Raw genomic sequence first — 14,097 nt, 5'->3', positions numbered from 1 at the left:
GGTGGTAAGCTCCTTGACATATATCTTGGAAATAATTTTTTGATTCTGACAACAAAAGCAAAAACAACAACAACAAAATAAACAAGTGAGATGACATCAAACTATAAAGCTTCTGCACAGGAAAGAAAATCATCAATGAAAAAAAAGCAACCTACATAATGGGAAAAATAACTGCAAATCATATATCAGATAAGGGGTTATACATCCAAAATGAATAAAGAACTCATAAAACTCAATAGCAAAAAATCCACATTGGTTTAAAAATGAACAAATACTGAACTGATATTTTTCTAAAGAAGATATACAAATGGCCAAAAGGTACATGAAATGATACAGAGAACACAAAGCAGTTACAAAGGGGTGGTGGGATGGGCTGGGGGTAGTGGAAAAACATTCAGGTTTGATTAAAATTAAAAGCTAAAGTCACAGATACAGTTTTAAATAGGACATTCCCAATATATCCCTATACAGAAAATTGCAAAGGCTGGCAAATATTTATTTTATAGATATTAAGAATACAGACATTAATTCATGTTGCATATTTATACTTCTGGTTATTTTTATAACTAGTTACCATAAAACTGAATTATTTGGCAAAATTCTAGTTTATATTAACTATAATGTTAAGCCTCAGGATCATAATATTTGCATATTCATTTTCTGAAGAAAACAGTATTTGCTTACTGAATGTTTAAAAGAAATAACTGTGTTTTACAATATTTAAACCATTATGATATCAGTATTTTGTTATAATTAAGTCAATCAGCATAAAACCACATGCCTCTTTAAAGTTATGAAAATCCACTTGTTCTTCTCTTGAATTAATGAAGAAGTAAAAATAAAAGTTATTATAGAAGAATATTTAAGAACAAAAATATAGTATTATGACTCTTCTCAACAACCTAATACAAAGATCTACTTCTAGAAGGAGCCAGTAATACCAGTAGACAATTTTTCTGGTCTAATACATGACATAAATCCAAAGATTCAGAAAAGACAACAAATCCTAAATAATAGACCACATACATGCACAATGTTATTAAACCTCAAAACCATAGAAAAATGTAAAAGAGAACAATGAAAACCATTGAAATAATAACTCTGAGTTAAGAACTCTAGAAGCAGTTAAATTAGCATTCAAGAATGAGAGTAAAAAAAAAACAAAACATGTTCAGACTAGCAGTATACCAAGGGCAGGGCAGCGGCAACAGTCACCCCAAGTGGTACTCTAATGCCAATCAAAAATTTAAAAACAACAATGAACAGTTGAATACAACAGATCTGCTTATAAAGAACTGCAGCATCAGTGATAGAATATTTCTGTTAGAATAGGCCATTCCCACCACCCTATTCTTATACGCTACTGGTTCATTCAGAGGACGATGAGAGCATTTCTAACAAATCTTCATTATGGAAATTCTGAAACTGTATTTTAGAAGAAAATGACAGAAGAAAATGTTTGAGATACAAGAAAAAAAGGTGAACAAACAAATGCATATGCATAGATAAATCTAAGTAACACTGGCTGCATGAAATGACAATAACGTCCACTTGAAGGGAGGTTTAAAAAAACAGAGATCCTCAGAAAATTTAAAAGCAGAACATCATATGATCCAGTAATTACACTCGTGGGTATTTATCTAAAGAAAACAAAAACACTAACTCAAAAGATACATAAGCCCCTATGTTCACTGCAGCATTGTTTACAATAACCAAGACACAGAAACAGCTTGGTTGTCCATGAATGCATTAAAGTGAAAGAAGTGAAGCTGTGCGACCCCATGGACTGTACAGCCTACCAGGCTCCTCCGTCCATGGAATTTTCCAGGCAAGAATACTGGAGTGGGTTGCCATTTCGTTCTCCAGGAGATCTTCCCAACCCAGGGATCGAACCTGGGTCTCCCGCACTGCAGGCAGACGCTTTACCATCTGAGCCACCAGTGATTAAAGGATAAAGAAAATGTGGAAATGTGATATAGATATGTCTGTAGGTATATACATGCACATGTGTACATATACATACACACTAACATTATTCAGCCAGTAAAAAGAATAAACCCTTGCCATTTGCAACAACATGGATGGACCTTGAGGGCATTATGCTAGGTGAAATAAATCAGACACAGAAAGACAAAAACTATATCCCACTTATACATACAATCAAAGAAAAAAAGCTCAAAGATACAGAGAACTGACTAGGTTGCCAGTGGTGGGGGTGGGGGGACTGGGTAAAATGGGTAAAGGGAGTCAAAGGGTGTAAACTTCCAGCTATAAAAAAAATAAGTCATGGAGGTGTCATGGACAGCATGGTAACTACAGTTAGTAATACTGCACTGCATATCTGGAAGTTTCTGAGAAAACAGGTCTTAAAAGTGCTCATCATAATATAAAAATTTTTAAGTATGTGTAGTGATGTTATGGTGATTATTTCACAATATTTGCAAATATTGGATCAATATGTTGTGTACCTGAAACCAAGGTAAAGTTCTCTGTCAGTTATATTTCAATTTAAAAAAAGAAAGAAAATCTGATGGCAAGTGTGTTCTGAATTTGACTGGTCAGGACATCCAATGGACTTGGGAAGGAAAGAATTTTTTGACACTGGTTTTCTATGCACAAAGATGAGATTGTGGTTTTAGACTCTAACTATAACTGTTCACAAATTGCCAACATCAAATTGCCAACATCCGCTGGATCATGGAAAAAGCAAGAGAGTTCCAGAAAAACATCTATTTCTGCTATTGACTATGCCAAAGCCCTTGACTGTGTGGATAACAATAAACTGTGGACAATTCTGAAAGAGATAGGAATACCAGACCACCTGATCTGCCTCTTGAGAAATTTGTATGCAAGTCAGGAAGCAACAGTTAGAACTGGACATGGAACAACAGACTGTTTCCAAATAGGAAAGGGAGTACATCAAGGCTGTATATTGTCACCCTGCTTATTTAACTTATATGCAGACTACATCATGAGAAATGCTGGGCTGGATGAAGCACAATCTGGAATCAAGAGTGCTGGGAGACATATCAATAACCTCAGATATACAGATGACACCACCCTTATGGCAGAAAGGGGAGAAGGGAAGAAGAACTAAAGAGCCTCTGGATGAAAGTACAAGAGGAGAGTGAAAAAGTTGGCTTAAAGCTCAACATTCAGAAAACAAAGATCATGGCATCCGGTCCCACCACTTCATGGGAAATAGATGGGGAAACAGTGGAAACAGTGTCAGACTTTATTTTTCTGGGCTCCAAAATCACTACAGATGGCGACTGCAGCCATGAAATTAAAAGACGCTTACTCCTTGGAAGGAAAGTTATGACCAACCTAGATAGCATATTCAAAAGCAGAGACATTACTTTGCCAACAAAGGTCCGTCTAGTCAAGGCTATGGTTTTTCCTGTGGTCATGTATGGATGTGAGAGTTGGACTGTGAAGAAGGCTGAGCGCCAAAGAATTGATGCTTTTGCACTGTGGTGTTGGAGAAGACTCTTGAGAGTCCCTTGGACTGCAAGGAGATCCAACCAGTCCATTCTGAAGGAGATCAGCCCTGGGATTTCTTTGGAGGGAATGATGCTGAAGCTGAAACTCCAGTACTTTGGCCACCTCATGCGAAGAGTTGACTCATTGGAAAAGACTCTGATGCTGGGAGGGATTGGGGGCAGGAGGAGAAGGGGACGACAGAGGATGAGATGGCTGGATGGCATCACTGACGTGAGTCTCAGTAAACTCCGGGAGATGGTGATGGACAGGGAGGCCTGGCGTGCTGCGATTGATGGGGTCGCAAAGAGTCGGACACGACTGAGCGACTGATCTGATCTGATAACTGTTCACATTGAAAGTTCATGTATAAAACCACTGGCAATTCTCACTAGTTTCTGAGAAAAAATAAAGAAATACCGTATGTGCAGGCATGTGCATACACACACGCCAGAGAATGAGAATGCTAGAGATCAGTAATTAGCAGAAACAGGGGTAGGGGAAGGACAGTGCCTGGCGCTCTGGCGCTCCACAGACTGTGAGTAACTTCAGGTGTTCAGTTAGGCATACAGGACAGCAGCACTAGAAAAAGAGAACTGACTCTTTTAAGTCAATAGAAGGAGGGAAAATAAATCAGCTGAATGAACTATAACAAGTTACCTAATTTCAACTTGGTTCTCATATTTCCAGGTAATTCTTTCCTTGATCTGTGTACTCTGTCATATTTCTTAGTCACAATTCCCAACTTTTTAAGCTAGAGCTCCTCCTAAAACATCTCGAGGCTACAAATAATATTCTCTACCACTTTCCCAAGAAATCTGAAGCTCATCTAGCCTATTAGTAAAAATCTTGCTCCAACAATTGAACTCTTTGTTGTTCTATATTGACAGGATATCCTACAAATGTTCCCTGGCAGTCCAATGGTTCAGAGTCCGTGTTTCCTATGCAGAAGTTCCAGGCTTGATCCCTGGTCAGGGAATCCCTGCTCCCTAAGATCCCACATGCTGTGCAACATAGCCAAAAAATAACAATAAAACAAAATAAAATTAAATATCCTCCTCTCAACTCTGCTACCCCCTTTTAAGCTAAGGCTTTCTTAGTTTCTGATTCTAAATTACATATAATCTATAGTCATAAAGGGTAGAAAGCTTAGTTTCTGTTTCCTTCCTATATTCTTTTTTCCAAAATGATATGGAAAACTGACTCAGGACAGGCATGAGCAGAGAAGGTCCCATAAAGCAAAGACTGGGTATAACTAATTTTCTTTATATACTATTATGAGCAAGCAGATACAGAATAAATATTTAAAGTATTTTTTATATATTTAGTATAGCTTTCTTACATTTGTGAGGGTTAGAAAATTGTGACAATTTAATCTATGCTCAAGTCTGTGAGGCACTTACCTTTTTTAAGTTTCCGGACGGCCAGCATACAATGACTAGGAGAAAGATCCCATATTCTCAAGGTCTTATCATCACTTACAGTAGCACAGATGGGCAGATAAGGATGTGTAGCCAAACCCCACACCTCTCCTTCCATGTGCCCCTGTAAAGAAAACATAGTTAAGATCATTTCAACCTAAAGATATTTGTGTTTAGAAGAAAAATAAAAACATTCAATAATATATGATAATGATAGGATAATGATTAATAGATAACTCTAGTAAAACTTCTCTCTTTGAAATATACCTTAAAATATCTTTGTAACAACTTTATCTTCAAAGTTACAATATAATCAAGTTACTATTGAAACTAGCTTCAAAATCTTATAACATGTATGGTGGTGGTTTAGTTGCTAAGTCGTGTCCGACTCTTACAACCCCGTGGACTGTAGCCTGCCAGGCTCCTCTGTCCATGGGATTCTCCAGGCAAGAATACTGGAGTGGGTTGCCATTTCCTGTTCCATATAATGTGTATAGGGTAGAGAAAATAGGAACTGGCTGCCCAGGAATGCTAATGATTGCCGTAGGTGAGGGACTTCCTGCAGACAGAGTAAATAGTACTGTAGACTGGTGCACCAGTGAAACTGATAGAAATTGTTTTTTAAAAATTAAGTCTCTGGAAATGGTTTCAAGGAGATAAAAGAAAGGAAGAAACATTTACCTAAGAAAATCTGCTAAAATTCAGTAAGAACAGTGAGAGTTCGCTGTATCTGAATTGAGACGCACTCTTGTCCTCCCTACTCAGTGACACGGACACTCCATACCAGATGGAACCAAGAATAAGGGTGCGCTCTCTCCCCAGCCACGAGCTGGGAGCCTCCTCCCACACAGGGCAGGTGTCTGTGTCCTCCACCTGCTCCTGGCTCCCTGTTACTCAGGCTAAACTCCGGTGATCGTTGCTGAGAGGTGCGAGCTCCCCCCTCACTCCCGGTTCTGAGATGGAGGCTCTACCTCAGGTGCAGTGGCCGGTGAGAACACTGGGGCCTCAAAGGCAACCCAAGAAGGGCTGAGGCGACTGCTTCCTCCACACGAGTGGGCACTCACATCTAAAGCAAAGGACACTCAGAAAAACAGAAGCATGCCACTGTTTTCACCCTCAACTCCAGACCCCTGGATCAGAAATTTTTCCTGAAGGGAGAAGCAAGTCATAACTCAGCATCCAGCTTCTTCTCAAAGGAACTGACTTCATTTACTACAGTGTGGAAAAGCTGAAGACTGAGGGTGCTCTCAAAAACAACAGAGGTTGTGATGAAAGGAAACTGGGAAACAACCGAGACTCCCTGGACATGGCTAAACTGAAGTCGAGGAGAAACAGGAAAATCTCATAGATGGGAAGAGACTGATTAAATTCAGAACAAATCTGGATGCTTCTTCCCTAAAATCAGAAACAAGACAAGGATGTTTACTCTCATTACTTTTGTTCAACACAGTACTGGCAGTTCCAGGCAGGATAATTAGGTAAGAAAAATAAATAACAGGCATCTAGATTGGAAAGGGAGAAATAAAACTACTTCTATTTGCACATGACATAATCTTATACAGTATGCAGAAAATCCTAAAAAAATTACCAAAAAAACTCTTAGAATATATGAAGTTATTTAAACAAAATACGTACATGTACACTGAAAACTAAAAAACATTGTTGAAAAAAGTTTAAAAAGATCTAAATAAATGGAGAGATCCATGTTCATGGATCAGAAGATTTAATATTATTAAGAGGCGCTAGCAACCCAGTCCAGTACTCTTGCCTGGAAAATCCCATGGACAGAGGAGCCTGGTGGGCTGCAGTCCATGGGGTCGCTAAGAGTCAGACACGACTGAGCGACTTTACTTTCACTTTTCATTTTCATGCACTGGAGAAGGAAATGGCAACCCATTCCAGTACTCTTGCCTAGAGAATTCCAGGGATGGAGGAGCCTGGTAGGCTGCCGTCTATGGGGCCGCATGGGGTCGCACAAAGTCGGACATGACTGAAGCAACTTAGCAGCAGCAGCAGCAGCAGTCCACAAACCGATTCACAGAACACTGCCGCTACAAACACGGTTGAACGTGGGTTTTTGGTACATACAGGAATGCACTTGTGTGGTATACGTATATTCCCACACTTTAAATGACTATAGTTTTATATTATCTTTATTTCTAGCATGGAAAGTTTCCCCAAAAGACTTTTTGACTACTTTTAAACAGTTTCTCTTCTAGATGATTAAAAAAAATCTTTCCAGCATTTGTGAAAAATCTCATTAGGATATGGATTAGGATCATACTGAATTATTTACTTATAAGTCTCTTATGTCTTTAGTAAAATTGTATAGCTTTCTTAATACAGGTCTTGCATTTTTTAACCATCTTTATTTCTGGTTACTAGGAGGGGAGGAGCCAAGATGGCGGAGGAGTAGGACAGGGAGAACACTTTCTCCCCCACAAATTCATCAAAAGAGCATTTAAACGTCGAGTAAATTCCACAAAACAACTTCTGAATGCCGGCAGAGGACATCAGGCACCCAGAAAAGCAGCCGAACTCTTCGAAAGGAGGTAGGAAAAAATATAAAAGACAAAAAAAGAGACAAAAGAGGGAGTTCCGTCCCGGGAAGGGAGTCTTAAAAAGAGAGAAGTTTCCAAACACCAGGAAACCCTCTCACTGCCGAATCTGTGCCGAGCTTTGGAAGCACAGAGGGCAACATAAAAGGGAGGGGAAAAAAAATAAACAATTAAAAATCGCGGATTGTGAGCCCTACGGTAACTCCCCCAGCGGAGAAGCAGCGCACCCAACACGGGAGCACCGCAGTATGTAAGACAAATGCTAACAAGTATGAAAGAAGAAATTAACAATAACACAATAATAGTGGGAGACTTTAATACCCCACTCACACCTATGGATAGATCAACTAAACAGAAAATTAACAAGGAAACACAAACTTTAAACGATACAATAGACCAGTTAGATATCTATAGGACATTTCATCCCAAAACAATGAATTTCACCTTCTTCAACATAGTTTTGGAAGTTTTGGCCACAGCAATCAGAACAGAAAAAGAAATAAAAGGAATCCAAATTGGAAAAGAAGAAGTAAAGCTCTCACTGTTTGCAGATGACATGATCCTCTACATAGAAAACCCTAAAGACTCCACCAGAAAATTACTAGAACTAATCAATGACTATAGTAAAGTTGCAGGATATAAAATCAACACACAGAAATCCCTTGCATTCCTATACACTAATAATGAGAAAACAGAAAGAGAAATTAAGGAAACAATTCCATTCACCATTGCAATGGAAAGAATAAAATACTTAGGAATATATCTACCTAAAGAAACTAAAGACCTATATATAGAAAACTATAAAACACTGGTGAAAGAAATCAAAGAGGACACTAACAGATGGAGAAATATACCATGTTCATGGATTGGAAGAATCAACATAGTGAAAATGAGTATACTACCCAAAGCAATCTATAGATTCAATGCAATCCCTATTTCTGGTTACTATGCAATTTTCTTTGTGAGTACCATTTTTGTGTCATTTGTTTTAACTGGTCATTGCTAGACCAGCTAGACCACGTAGAAATACTATTGACTTCTACATGCTGATTTTGCATAAATGCTTAAGGACTTAATTCGTTATAATAATTTTTCAGTTTATTCTCTTGTTCAAGGCATAAGGTTATAACATCTTACAATACTGACATCCATCCAGTGTCACCCCTTTGTTTCTAATACATATACCTTTTATGTTTTGTTTTACTGGATTGGCTTAGACCTCACACACAGTGTTGGAAAATAATGGTGAGACCTGGTATCCTTGTCTTGTTTCTGACATTTAGGAGACAGTAGATATTTGAAATCTTTAACTCTATAATAAATATTAGAAAACAATAAGATGTCATTTATTACTTCTAAAAATCTTTTCTTACAATTATGAAACCATCTGTATTTTTTAACAAGCCCATATATGGATTCATCTGTAAAACTGTACCTGTGTAAATATTTTCCAGGAGATCATAAATATTTAAACACCATGACTCCAACATCTTTTTACTTTAAAGGAATATCATGTGACTGAAATTAAAGAGTAAGACAAGAAGGTTTCACAGGTAGTCTACCATACACTGTTTTGCTCTTTGCTTACAAATTCTCCTTGTTACATAAGGACAGCCTGTTAACGTTAAAGCACAGTGTTTTCACCTACACGTGTTCTCTGGTGACTTAACAGGAATGAAGTAGGGGTTGGAAGAAATCAGTCTGCATTAAGAAAGAAAACAATTCTTTTTCAGGGTAGAAGACAAAACTCAAAGGGTGTTACTATACACAGTTGCATGAGGGCAATTTTCCATTAGGGTAGATCCTACCTCACCTGCTATGCCTTATAGGATCAAAACCCGTAACATATATAGGAAATGTAAACTGAAAAATTAATATAGCATTCCTGATAGAAATATCAAGGATTAGCTAATTCTGCTATTTCATTTATATTTCTACCAAAGTTTGTACTTTTGGATTTTCAAAATTATTAACATATTTTCACTCACAAATGTTTTCAGGAGTAAAATTGTGGCACACATTCAGTTTCTGCTTTTCTAAGTTAGAAACTTGAGAAAGAATGAACTAAAGAGTTTCATAGAAAAAAAACTGCCTTAGGTTCAACAAATATATTTCAAAGAAATAAAGTATAAAATAAATGGACTGGGTTAAATTAACTACAACTAGCTTTTCTTTCTACTGGTTTGTTTTGTAATAAATTACTGAAAATATTAGTAATTATTCCACATGATAATGTACCTATTATTTACTGATACTACTCATTTAGCTATAATTAAATTTAATTTTTTTTGCAAATATTAACAAGTATTTCCGTAAATAATTTAACAGTATTTTTCACCACTGTCAGCTTTTGGCTTTTATGTATTGAACTGATTATATACAAAGGGGGAAAAAACACATTAACATTTAAAATTACCTGGACCAGAAGTGTTATTGGGCCACTTTTATCCACTTCTAGTATTTCACCATTCTTTGTGCCAACTAAAATATGACCATGTCCTAATGATATGGCACGTATAGATGGGTTATCTTCCAAGAGAAGACCTAAAATGTTAAATGGAGATGTTCTTCTAGGTATGAAGTTGATATAATACAAGAATGTATATACTGCCAATGATGCTATTTTGACAATGCAAATCCTGTTACAAAGCTGCTTTCTCCTATATCTTAAATATTCTAATAAATGCATCACATTTTTCTCAATCATTCAATTTACTAATCTCAAAAGTGAGAACCACTTACATACTATGATCCCATTATTATATATTATCCCAGATCCCCTACTACCGGTCTGACAACTGCTTCTTTTCCTTTTATATTTGCTCCTCACCCACCTCCTGCCCCTCTTAGAGCATGTACAATATTCTGGTTCGTAATTTTAACTCAATTTGACTTAAGATTAATTCATTTATGTTTATTGTGCCCTAGGCAGGCTTCAGAGATATACCAGTAAACGTGACAGAGCCGAGTGCCTGCCCCCACAGAGCATACAGTGAGGAAAACAGACCCTGTGTGAGGAACATATTGAAAAGGGAAAAAAGGGAATTAACCCTTTTTTGAGGTGGGAGAGGGTGGGAGTGTAAGGAATCATTCTAGAAGAAACGGTGTTTGGGATGTGAACAGCGAGTGCACATGCGTGTGCGCTGTCATCTCCGCCTCTTTGCAACCCCATGGGCTCCTCTGGACCACAGGCTCCTCTGTCCGTGGGATTCCCCAGGCAAGAACACTGGAGTGGGTTGCCATTTCCTTCTCCAGGGGATCTTCCTGACCCCGGGATTGAACCCATGTCTCTTGTGTCTCCTGCACTGGCACGCGCATTCTTTGCCACTGTGTCACCTGGGAAGCCCCAAAAATGGCATATGGTCAGGTAACTGGGGGAAGTGGGAGGTGGGGAAAGGGGAAATTCTAGGACAAATGATAGCAGATAGACAGGAGGTCAGAGACAGAACGCTGCAGTGCCTTGATGCAGGAAGGGTGAGAGAGGGAGGGTCAACAAAACTCTATGGTAAAACAAAAGGCCAAGTGTGAAAACAAATCCCTGACTGGCGGTTAAATGTGACATTCACATGGCGACTTTCTTTGAAAAATTACAAATGTTAAAAACAACTATCTTGTATTTGTTTACATTTTACTATGTGTATCACTGAGAATAGATTTTGAAAGGACAGCCATGATTCTGGGATCCAGATAAGTAGGTTCTCTTTTTAATATTGAATGCTGATGCATGTTTAGTAAAGAAAGAAAACTGCACCCCATGTGCTCCACCTCAGTGATCACCATGTTAATGAGCAATTAATCTTTTTTCCTACAAATCCGCAAATTTCAAATCACCTTTAGATCCTGGGGCCAAAGCAGCTCTTTTTATAGCGTAGGTCTTGAGACATCTTTCAAAGGAGTCATCCCAAAGAGCAACTACCCCATCTTTCCCTCCAGTTACGAACCCCTATGAAAGTGAAAGGTTTAATTACGTTAATAGAAGTCTAAGTATTTTTAGAATAATCATCTTCCTTTATAATGACAAACTCTAGAGGAAACAAAATTTACAGCCAAAAATTATAGCATGTAAAAAACAAACATAGAATCCATTACATTTTTTAAACATCAACATGGAGCCTGCAAAAACATTTACAGTGACACAAAACATTTCACTTTTAGACGAGGACTTTAAAAGCAGTTTCCAGTCTGGAACCATAACGTAGCTCTACCACCTTCACCTGGAGGCTTCATAATTCCATCCTTTCAAAAGAAGGGACAGTAATAATAGCTACCTCACAGGATATGGTGACAACATATAAAACACTTAATTTTCGACACATAGTAAGTGATTAATAAATACTATTAATAAGTTAAAAATTTTTTAACAGCAGACATATTCTATTCTGGGTTCAGGAGTTTGAACTCAGACCTTATTTTAGGTCAGGAAGACTCCAGCTCACATATCATTATTGGGTAGCTCAGCTAAGTAGAAAGGTAGTGCTCTTGTACTTGTGAAAATGTTTTACATTCCATGGTCAAACTATGTTTAATTCAGAATTTAAGTGACTTACTTTTTCCAATGCATGCATACTGAACACTGGTCCATCATGTGCTTTAACTGTCTTTACAAGAAAGATGTCTCGCCAGATACACACGTCTCCTGTGGACGTTCCAGAAAAAGCCATCTCTTCAGTCCATCCGTATACTGCACACATCATGGTGTCACTTTTCCCCAGGGTGCCCACGTAGCCTTTTCTTCCAATCAATCCTCCCCCTGGTTCACAAAAAATATTATGGAAGTGCAACTTTCAAAACGTGTTAAATACAAGCCATAAAATTTCTTCTCTGCTGTTTTTCTTATTTAAAGAGAAAGACATGTAACAGTAAGGGGAGTTAAAAAAAAAAAAATACAGGTCTCTCAATCGGTGACCTGGACAACATCTTGCTTGGCTGAGGCAGCCATACCCATGGGTGCATGAGGTCATAGCTTTTGGATAAACAAAAATATATGCTAAAAGTCAGTTCAAATCCATCTCTCGATTAATTTTTAAGAAAATTATGTATCACAGAGTTGATACAAAAAATCATAAAAAATACAACAAACTCTTCTATATCCATTATCAACTTACACAAAATTACTACAACAACCAAAATGGGTGCTAATTGCATCTCCTTTTTTCTCCTACTATTCTGGATGTGATGATGATTATTCTCACACATTCCCTTACACATATTTTACTACTTATTTATGCATCCTTAGGTAATAGATCTTTTTTCATGTTTAAAACTTTCCATAAATATCCTATATGCCTTCTTTTGAAACCTACTCTTTTAACCAATGATTTGCAATGGGGTTTTACCCCTAGAAACCTCATTTTCATAACTATATAGCATTCTATCATAACATTTTATATTCCATATAACATTTTCCTATAAATGGGGACTGAATAAAGTTGTTTCCAAGATTTGGCTATTGAAAACAATGCTGCTCTAAACATTCTTGCAAGGGCCTTTTCTATAAAAGTGCAAGAGATTGTCTAGGATCGCTTAGGAATGGTCATAGAATATCTGCAAAAAAAATAGCACAGAGATGAGAGCTATCATCTCTGTTGCCAAACTGTCCTCTAAAGTTGATATAACAATGTATAGTCCCATTAATGGTGAAAAGAGTTCCTGTGCCTTCTCACCTTTCAAGAACACTTGGTCCTTATTGGTCATTCATTACCTATTGATATGTTTTGCCCATTTTTCCAAATGAACTCATTATTCAATCATTTATTCAAGAAATACATATGGGCTTCCCTAGTAGGTCAGTCAGTAAAGAATCTGCCTGCAGTGCAGGAGACCTAGGTTCAATCCCTGGGTCAGGAAGATCCCCTGGAGAAGGAAATAGCAACCCACTCCAGTACTTTTGCCTGGAAAAGCCTATGGACAAAGGAGCTTGGTGGGCTACAGTCCATGAGATCACAAGAATTGGACATGACTTCACAACTAATCCACCACCACAATATATATATATATAAAATGAATTCATTTGGAAAAATGGGCAGAACATATCAACAGGTAATAATATTTGGCAAAACTAATACAATTTTGTAAAGTTTAAAAATAAAATAAAATTTAAAAAAATTAAAAAAAAAAAGCTCATTAATAATTAGAGAAATACAAATTAAAACCAGGATAAAATTTAATTGATATTTTACATCCCCCAGTCTTGCACAGAACGCCCAGGAGCTCTTTTCGCCATTACTGGACTCGACGCTGTCATCTCAGCTGCAGAGGACAGTTTGGCAACGGCAGCACTGTAAGCACTGTAAGGATTTAACTTTTACTCTAAATGAGATAAAAAACATTTGGGTAGCGGCATGACAAGACTCTGCATATCACTTATTACCAGGTTCATTCGGATTTCTGTGTTAAGGGTAATTTGAATAGTGGCAAGGATGAAAAGAGTGAGGCTATATGGATCATCTGGGCAAATGATAACGGTGGTATGGGCCTGGTGGCAGCACAGAAAATGATGAAAAGCAATCATATTTCAAATGTATTTGAAAGATTGTCTTTTCTTAACATAGCAGCCAGAATTTTGAGCGCACTTGCAAGGGCAGTTAAAGTCAAGTGGTGAGGGGGAGAAAACAGATTACACTTCTCTCAAAAGAAGG

General features: G+C 37.6%; 1 protein-coding gene across 20 annotated transcripts in view; it reads right to left on the bottom strand.

The window, feature by feature from the left end:
• EML5 (EMAP like 5) overlaps positions 1 to 14,097 on the bottom strand; it is a 165,899-nt gene that overhangs the window by 56,081 nt on the left and 95,721 nt on the right. For all 20 annotated transcript variants that reach the window (XM_044924644.1, XM_044924646.1, XM_044924643.1 and 17 more), the window contains 4 exons: positions 12,007 to 12,209; positions 11,291 to 11,402; positions 9,876 to 10,003; positions 4,884 to 5,025 (listed from right to left, as the gene is read on the bottom strand). In XM_044924644.1, coding sequence (XP_044780579.1) covers positions 4,884 to 5,025; positions 9,876 to 10,003; positions 11,291 to 11,402; positions 12,007 to 12,209 — 585 coding nt within the window. The remainder of the gene's footprint in view (positions 1 to 4,883; positions 5,026 to 9,875; positions 10,004 to 11,290; positions 11,403 to 12,006; positions 12,210 to 14,097) is intronic.

The sequence above is a fragment of the Bubalus bubalis genome, chromosome 11, assembly GCF_019923935.1.
Source record: "Bubalus bubalis isolate 160015118507 breed Murrah chromosome 11, NDDB_SH_1, whole genome shotgun sequence".
Lineage (NCBI taxonomy): Eukaryota > Metazoa > Chordata > Mammalia > Artiodactyla > Bovidae > Bubalus > Bubalus bubalis.
This window is presented reverse-complemented; position numbering and strand designations above follow the sequence as displayed.